This window comes from Nuphar pumila, chromosome 9, assembly GCF_984573655.1.
Source record: "Nuphar pumila chromosome 9, dmNupPumi1.hap1.1, whole genome shotgun sequence".
Taxonomy (NCBI): domain Eukaryota; kingdom Viridiplantae; phylum Streptophyta; class Magnoliopsida; order Nymphaeales; family Nymphaeaceae; genus Nuphar; species Nuphar pumila.
In genome coordinates, this window is record NC_143257.1 from 125026352 (window position 1) to 125034685 (window position 8334).

Consider the following 8334-nt stretch of genomic DNA (forward strand, 5'->3'; position numbering starts at 1 on the left):
TGCTAATAATATAAATCATTCATTTTATTGGCATGGAAAATTACAACTCGAAGATCATTACAATTAACATGAAGAATGGTGTGCATAACATTCATCGTCTAGTTCATGTTCTGCGGCAAATCGATTCTATCGTGCAGCTTCATGTACGAGCTCATTGGTAATGGCAGCCCACTGCACCATTTTTCTTGGACTTTGGCTAATTACTAGCATTGGTGCGCTCTTGACAGCATAGATCAGATCTGAGTGTAGCGACTAGATAACGGTGAAAGAAATCCTTCTGCCTGACTTTGTTCGTGCTGTGAGGAAGGATTATAACAAATCAGAAATTAAACATCATAACTACTGAGAACCTCGCGTCGTTAGATTCCTTTTACTTATTCTTGCCGGCTGAGTTGTTTTTGTTGCATCCCAAATTACAAACTCCTCCAATTTTTGGCATATTCTCTGCGGATTCCAGGTATATCAACCTGTAACAAAAAGGTAATGTCAGAACAATATAGAAATTGCATCCCCAATAATATATGAAAACAAAACACGTTTAAGTGTACAACATACAACGCAAAAACTAGGTTGTTGTCTATTGTATATTGCTTCAATACAACAACAACAACTACGCCTTCATCCCAAACAATTGGGTCAGCGATATGAACCAAAAAAAGAAATTCATTTTGGGTCTACCACATGAATCCTTTTCCTCCAATCATTTCTATCCAATGCCATGTCCTCGGTGAGGTTCAAAGCATTCATATCCTTTCCTATCATCTCCATCCAAGTCTTCCTAGGCCTACCCCGACCTCTTTTAACTAATATATTGCTTCAATAAACTTCATTAAAAATACACCACAATCGATACTATTATTTTGTATCGGATAAGTTGGTACAAAACGAAACTGTCAGTTTCTAATTTGGATAGCCAAGATGTCTTTAAGGAATCCCATCTGTTGTTAATTAAGAAGAAAGTAAATACCGGGCCACCGTACAAGCAATTAACTTATAGATCAAAACTTATAATAGAAACTATGTCACAGTGTACACTAGGATAATAGTCCAATGAGTTGTACAACAATATTTTTTCTTGTTCGATATCCAACACGTACAAGACCCAATGCTCTTTGGATTTTCATAATGTAGGAAGCAATAACTACAACTCGATTATACAATATCTTCCAAATTGATATGAAAATTCTCATTCAAAGATGAAAAATTGATAGGTTTGATTTTATCATAGAAATCTTGTTAGTAAGCATGTTTCGTCACTTACCCCATTTGACATGACAAAAAATGAATGTCTTGGTAATCGTTAGACCAATAGTTTAGTCCATGTTGAAATCCAGTCGAGTATGGCTCTTCGCAGATGAAAGATTGTTCAACGAAACAATGATAATAGTAATGTAAAAACAAGAAGGTGCAAGAGTAAATCAAAAAAGAAAATAGACATATAAGATAAAAGAAATACCATATAATAAGGGTTGAGGACGCATATCATATTGGTTGTTGGGATTCTTGGATTATTATATATAACGAAATCGTCAATAGTCTGCTTGCAACAAACATAAACTTGTTAATATACATACGCATGGAAACTGTAAATGTAGTCCTGAATGAAGTTTCATACGTACAAAATTACTGATAGTGTTTTGTTCTGCAAGTTCACCTCGAATCCGGTCGATGCTGTCTTGGACATGTTTGTTGTGTTTTCGCGAAAGAACTTTGTTTGGAGCCATTTGAAAAGCAGGTTAAAGGAAACATCAATTAATCTTTTATTGTATCATGAAAAAGAGAAGGTGAAGTGTTACTTAGCGAAGCAGGAATTTAAAGGCAACGTGACAGTCATTTATAAGTTCTAAAGTCTTTTCACATAAATTATTCTTCCCTAATCCCTAACGATGAACCATACATAAATCGTTGCTGCTTCTAACGATCAAATTGTTGTCAAAACCGCACCCTAAATGATTTACATATACAAACAATAAAATCACTGCTTTAAACGTACAAATCATTTAAGTAATGTCATCCTTCATAAGTACATATCATTGTAGAAATCTCACCCTAAACAATTTACATATACAATCATTGAAATCACTGCTTCAAATGTAGAAATCATTTATATGTTCTAACGACGTTTGAAATCTGGATATTGTTAAAAACATCACACGCATGGAATGTATTAATTATATTGCTAGCTATTTCCTTAGTCACGAAGCAACACCCTCCTGAACATATGTGACGTGTCATTCATTTATACGTTCTAACAAAGTTTGAAATCCCATTCGTGTTAAAAACATCATGCGCATGGAATGTATTAATTACATTGCCAATTGTTTTCCTTATTCATGAAGCAACACCCTCCTGAATGTATGCGACGTGTCATTCATTTATACGTGTTAAGGACATTTCAAATCCCGATCGTGTTAAAAAAATCACGTGCTCAGAATATATTTATTGCAATGTCTGTTATTTTCCTTATTGCCTTTTCGAGTACTGATTGTTTTAAAAAAATCTTGCACAGGTGTGTAATGTAATAAACAAATAATTTATTCTTCCCTAATCCCTAACGATGAACATACATAAAACATTGATGTTTAAAACGTGCAAATCGTTGTCAAAATCGCACCATAAACGATTTTACATATCATTGTAGAATTCTTTGCCTAAACGCGTACCGTATAAAAAAGTACAAATCGCTGCCTCAAATGTACAAATCATTTTACAAATCTCATCCTTCATAAGTAAATATTGTTGTCAAAATCCCACTCTAAACGATTTACATATACATACATAGAAATCGCTTATTCAAATGTACAAATCGTTTAAGAAATCTCACGTTTCGTAAGTACATATTGTTGTAGAAATGTCACCCTAAACGATTTACATATGCAAACGTAGAAATCGTTGGTTCAACCATATAAATCGTTTAAGAAATCCCACCCTAAACGGTTTACATGTACGTTTCATAAGATTACCCTTTAGGTTTAGTGTTTAGGGTTGAGGGTTTTAGGGTTTAGGGTTTAGGGTTTAGGGTTGAGGGTTTAATGTTTAGGGTTTAGTGTTTAGGATTGAGAGTTTAGCTAGTTGAGTTTAGCTTATTGAGTTTAGGGTTTAACTTATTGAGTTTACCCTATAGGTTTAGTGTTAAGTGTTTAGTGATTAGGGTTTAGGGTTTAGGATTAAGTGTTTATGGTTTAGGGTTTAGTGTTTAGGGTTGAGGGTTTAGCTAGTTGAGTTTAGCTTATTGAGTTTAGGGTGCAACTTATTGAGTTTACCCTTTAGGTTTAGTGGTTAGGGTTTAGCTTGTTGAGTTTAGCTTATTGAGTTTAGGATTTAGCTTATTGAGTTTAGGGTTTAGCTTATTGAGTTTACCCTTTAGGTTTAGTGTTTAGGATTTAGCTTATTGAGTTTACCCTATAGGTTTAGTGTTTAGGGTTTAGCTTGTTATGTTTAGCTTATTGAGTTTAGGGAGTAGCTTATTTAGTTTAGGGTTTAGCTTATTGAGTTTACCGTTTAGGTTTAGTGTTTAGTGTGTAGCTTATTGAGTTTAGGGTTTAGCTTATTGAGTTTACCCTTTAGGGTTTAGGGTTTAGGATTTAGTGTTTATGGTTTAGTGTTGAGGTTTAACTAGTTGAGTTTAGCTTATTGAGTTTAGGGTTTGGCTTATTGAGTTTACCCTATAGGTTGTGTTTAGTGTTTAGCACTACAAGAAAAATGCATATTAGCGACAGACGCTATCCGTCGCTAATTCATCACAAAATCCATCGCTAATATGTTTAGCAACGGAAAGCATTCATCACAAAATTCTAGTCGTTAAATAGCGACAGAACTGATCTGTCATAAAATTCATCGCTAATTAGCGACAGATTAGTGACGAATCATGTCTGTCGCTAATCCGTCGCTAAATAAGCACGGATTTAGGTTTGCGATGGATTATATTCTGTCGCTAATGTCGTCACTACAACAACAACGACATTAGTGACAGAGTATAATCTGTCGCAAAACATCAAACATTTATCGCTGAATGTTAACGACAAATATTATCCGTTCATCATCAAATTTTAAAAAAAAGAGCTTCGAGGCGTGCGCCTCATATGCCTTGAGACACATGCCTCAAGCCGAGGCTTGCACGCCTTGAATTTTTTAGTCAATTGAGGGTCAAAGTCCTCATTTGACCAAAAATCAGGGTTTTTTATGCAGTTTTAACTAAGCTGCTAGTAAAAAATTGATTGTGATCCATAATACACAAGGTCTCAAACATAAGCCCAAAAAAAATTTCTTCCGTTCAGCGGGACCCGCGTCGGGGGGGGGGGAGCCCCCCTTTCTGCAAGGACAAAAACTCTGAATCAGGATCCATGTTAAAATAAGTGGATCCTCATGAGGGATTCCAGCTCGGCTTGGATCCTAAGTTGCAACAAGTATGAGACCTCTATTTATCTCAAATCTGAGAAGAGAGCCAAGCTACAACATTAAAAGAGAAAATGCATACTAAAATGCAATGAAATGGGTAAGAGTGAACGGGTCAGATCCAAAGTTCCTTGAAAAAAAATCATAGTTCCAAGAATGAAATTACAGACGCAAACTCAATGGTCAACAAAGACATAAACCTTGGCTAAGAGTGAACGAGTGAATTCTTTGTTATCTGCATAATGAGCATCACAAAGCCAGATGTGGTGACCTTCTGTGACTGTTCTTCCAGGCATCCTGTGTAGGAAAATGTTGCAAATATGAGGATTATGCAAAGTGACAACACAAAAATAGCTTTGATAGAGCACAATTAACAAGAAAACACACATACACACACATGAAAACACAAGATTGAACAACATATTCATTACACAATGCTGCATATACTGCATTTCAGATAATTTATTTATTACATTTAGTAGATGCAATTGCAGGTATAAAATGCTAGCTACTACATTCATGATGTTAGGGATTAATGTTCATCAGATGCTTGTTAGTGTAAATCATATCATTCACAATACAGATACATGACAATATTTTACCAAATACATTAAAATTAATACTATGGCTTAAATCCGCCATCCAACTCAAAGATGACCCATGATAAATGCAGATATTGATAGAAATGACACATCCTTACTGGCTACAAGATGCTACAATTTTTAACAAAAGTGCTCATCCAAGATGCCTCAAATACATTTCCAAGATTAAATAAAAGGTTTACAATCACACATCAAAGTGTTGTGAGCCATGTGTAACTAGACACAAGAAGAATGAGAGTGTTTTGTACGAAATATATGCACCTTCACCTTGAAAATATATATGAATGAGCAATATCAAGTCTCAAATGTGACAAATCTGTCCAGCTCTAAGGCAGGCCTATTGCCTATTGTGGGATGGGTTTGGACCTCTTACTCTGGCCTAGCAATCTCATGTATCGATTGGCCTTTTAGAATCATCAAGAAAAGAAGCCAGGACAGAGCCTAAGTAGACAGGCTCATGAATCAAGACATTTTCAACTAGTGCAGAAAAAGTTCAGACCAATGTATAGTCTCTAGAGATTGAGCCCTAATTGTAGTCTTAATTAGTTGATTAAATTTAACATATAATAGCAGATTAAACATAAAAGAAAATCATTATAGATGATAGAGCAATTATGATAATGATGATTGGGGTCAAACCACTTAACATGAAAGAGTAGAAAACTTCAAGAGGATAGAAAGTATACCCATGATGCATGCCTTAGATTAGTCATGTAATGTACTGAAGACAGAGAAACAAATGCATGCACATGATTACCAACCATTACATTGTTTGAGAGAAGGTGAGCAAGCCATGGAAGAGAGGAAGAAGAGTACCCTTGACCGGGAGCAAAAACAAAGGACATGCAAACCAAGTAGAACCATTCTGTATCGCTAAAATCTTCAGGAGATAATGCAGCACAGGGCCTCTTTTCCTGTTGGTTGCAATCACCCGCTGACAGAGTCTCATACATGTCTCTCAGCTGCTGACTCCTTTGCAAGCCCATTTGCTCAGCTCTAAGCTCCATCGGTAGCAAAATCTTTATTGTCTATATATCCCCATTATAGAATCCATCACCCCATTCCAACAGCCTACAAAAACACCATGTTAACTCATATAAAGTAAAAATCACTCTAAATTTTTGCAGTTAAGCTCAAAAAAACATAAAACAACTTCTATTAAAAATCATTAGGATCCGTTCTCAAATGAAAATAGGAAACAACATAGCCACTAGGTAAGGAACCTGCGTAGCCACTAGGTGGACTACGTATATTTGTCAATGATGGCAAAGCACTTAGCAGAGAGTTAGATTTTGTTTTCTAGTATGCTGCCACTGTAGACTTCATATGCTTATTGTGCCCAAATGCAAATCTTCCCAAAGCTGCAAAAGAATAGCATAATAAGAGAACTTTGGACCCTTCAAATTCCTTGATAGACCCCAATCAGACATGCTACATCAGCTGTCATAAACCACTTAAAAGACTTTAATGGAAATTGAATTCTTGGGAAAGTTACAAATTTGGACCCGTTTCAGTTCTCTCCTCACCATCCAACCAGGAGAGCAGAAAGGACAAAAAAGAATGGAGAATACTTAAACAATCTTAGAGAGAGGAAACAGAGAAAATGAAATCATAAATCCATTGATGTAGAAATGCATCAACAAAGAAGCTTTCAAAAGACAAAAACTCAAGCATAAAATGCAAGACTTTAGGATACTAATCAGAGTAAAGAAAAGGACAAAGAAATAAGCTTTCACATGCATGTGTTTCCAGAACCAACCAACTGGGAGTGCCCTTCAAAGCTTAAAGTGATGCTGGAAAGAATATCTTCAGTTCAAGCTGTTGGCGAGAAGATGAAAGGAAGTAGGAAGGAGAGATTGAGAATAACACTCCTAAAAATAATAAGTCTAGACTGATTTGCATGAAAGCACAGTAAATAAACTTCAGTAAAAAATACAATCAGTAAAAACCTGCCTTCATGGAAAAACAAGAAAAGCAAACAATACATGATAAGTAATATAAGATATACTCAACATGTTGAAGATAATGGATGGTTATACCTTAAATTTAAGTAACAGCTACCATCTCATGAGATGGCAATTCATGGACTAAAGAAAATATATTTCAAGAACAACACGAGCACAGGGAAAGCAAATATACCGAAAGGAGCAGTGTAGTCTCAGCAAGCTGTGAATCCTTGAAAGTGACATATGAAATTTGAGATCGCTCACTTTCACTGCAAGTGAAATAGGTCTTTATAAAGAAAATTTCATGAATTTCATTAGTCTTACATGAAGTCACAAACAAACAAACCTTTGTATTTCAACATATTCAATATCGCCAGAAAAGGAAAAGAATTCTTTAATGTCACGCTCAGATGCACCTAAGAAGACATTGCTAACCTTCACCGTTCTCACCTGTTTTAAAGAAACATAGGGTAAGAAAAAAAGGAAAAGAGAACCAGTAAGTGTCCAATGGATCTGCCATTAAAGCAAGAAAAGAAAGCAACATTTGAAAGATTAACAGAGTTCTATTTCCAGTATTGTGGGAAACCACAATGCACCTCCGATTTGAGGCCCCCCAAAAGACTCTAAATTGCATCAGGAAAACCATGTTATCAGATCACCACCACCACAATGCGGACAAATCCATACTTCTACCTTTCTTTAGTTCCAATAGCCTCAAAGAAGCAGGAATCACTTCCCTTTGGGTGAAACAACCGTAGCTCACTGGAATACGGTGATCAGTTGCAGCATCCGCCTTCGGATCCCATATCCGGCCAACGCTCAAGCCACCTGACAAACCCGAGAGAGAGAGAGAGAGAGAGAGAGAGAGAGAGAGAGAGAGAGAGAGAGAGAGAGAGAGAGAGAGAGAGAAAACCATGGTTTTCGTTAATGGTGAGAGAGAGAGAACCACATATGAGACATTTCGTTAATAGAGAGAGAGAACCAGATCTGAGAAACCGCCACCAAACAAACCTGAGAGATTGAGTTGCAGACAAGATCAGAAAAGACTCTGATAAGTAGGGATGGTAGTGGACCAGGGTAGGGGTGGGGACAAGGTCTCCACTTGCTCAATACCAATCACAGAGGGAGGGGGAGAGCTGCACGAGAGGGGGGACAAAACTGTCAAATGGTGGGTCACCGAAGAGCGGGCAGGGGGGGGGAGAAGGCGAGCAACAGAAGAGGGGAGAGAGAGAGAGAGCAGGGGAGGAGAGAATTTTGCGCCCTATTGTTTTGTATATTCTGTTTCGTATAAAAAAGTAGCGACGGGCAAATTCGCTAGTTAGCAACAGATTTTGAGACAGATTTTTTTTTTGCTAATTAGCGACAAAAATTTTTTATCGCAAATTCCTGTC

The 8334-nt window shown here is 36.6% G+C and overlaps 1 protein-coding gene across 6 annotated transcripts; it reads right to left on the minus strand.

The window, feature by feature from the left end:
* Positions 1-8123, minus strand: LOC149829290 (truncated basic helix-loop-helix protein A-like). 6 transcript variants are annotated; one of them, XR_016434428.1, is made up of 7 exons: positions 7290-8123; positions 7137-7212; positions 5814-6358; positions 4596-4692; positions 1620-1708; positions 1457-1537; positions 1-467 (listed from the first exon to the last, which is right to left on the minus strand). XR_016434428.1 is itself a non-coding variant. In XM_090018013.1 (5 exons), the coding sequence occupies exons 3-5, from the start codon at positions 6002-6004 to the stop codon at positions 414-416; spliced, it is 342 nt and encodes a 113-aa protein (XP_089874139.1). In that variant the 5' UTR covers positions 6005-6358; positions 7137-7212; positions 7290-8117; the 3' UTR covers positions 1-413. The 6 variants fall into 6 exon arrangements, 1 of the variants encoding a protein (XP_089874139.1); XR_016434425.1 differs by lacking the exons at positions 1457-1537; positions 1620-1708 and having other exon boundaries at positions 7290-7771; positions 7955-8122; XR_016434427.1 differs by lacking the exons at positions 1457-1537; positions 1620-1708 and having other exon boundaries at positions 5814-6068; positions 6221-6358; positions 7290-8121.
* Between the last annotated feature and the right edge of the window lie 211 nt (positions 8124-8334).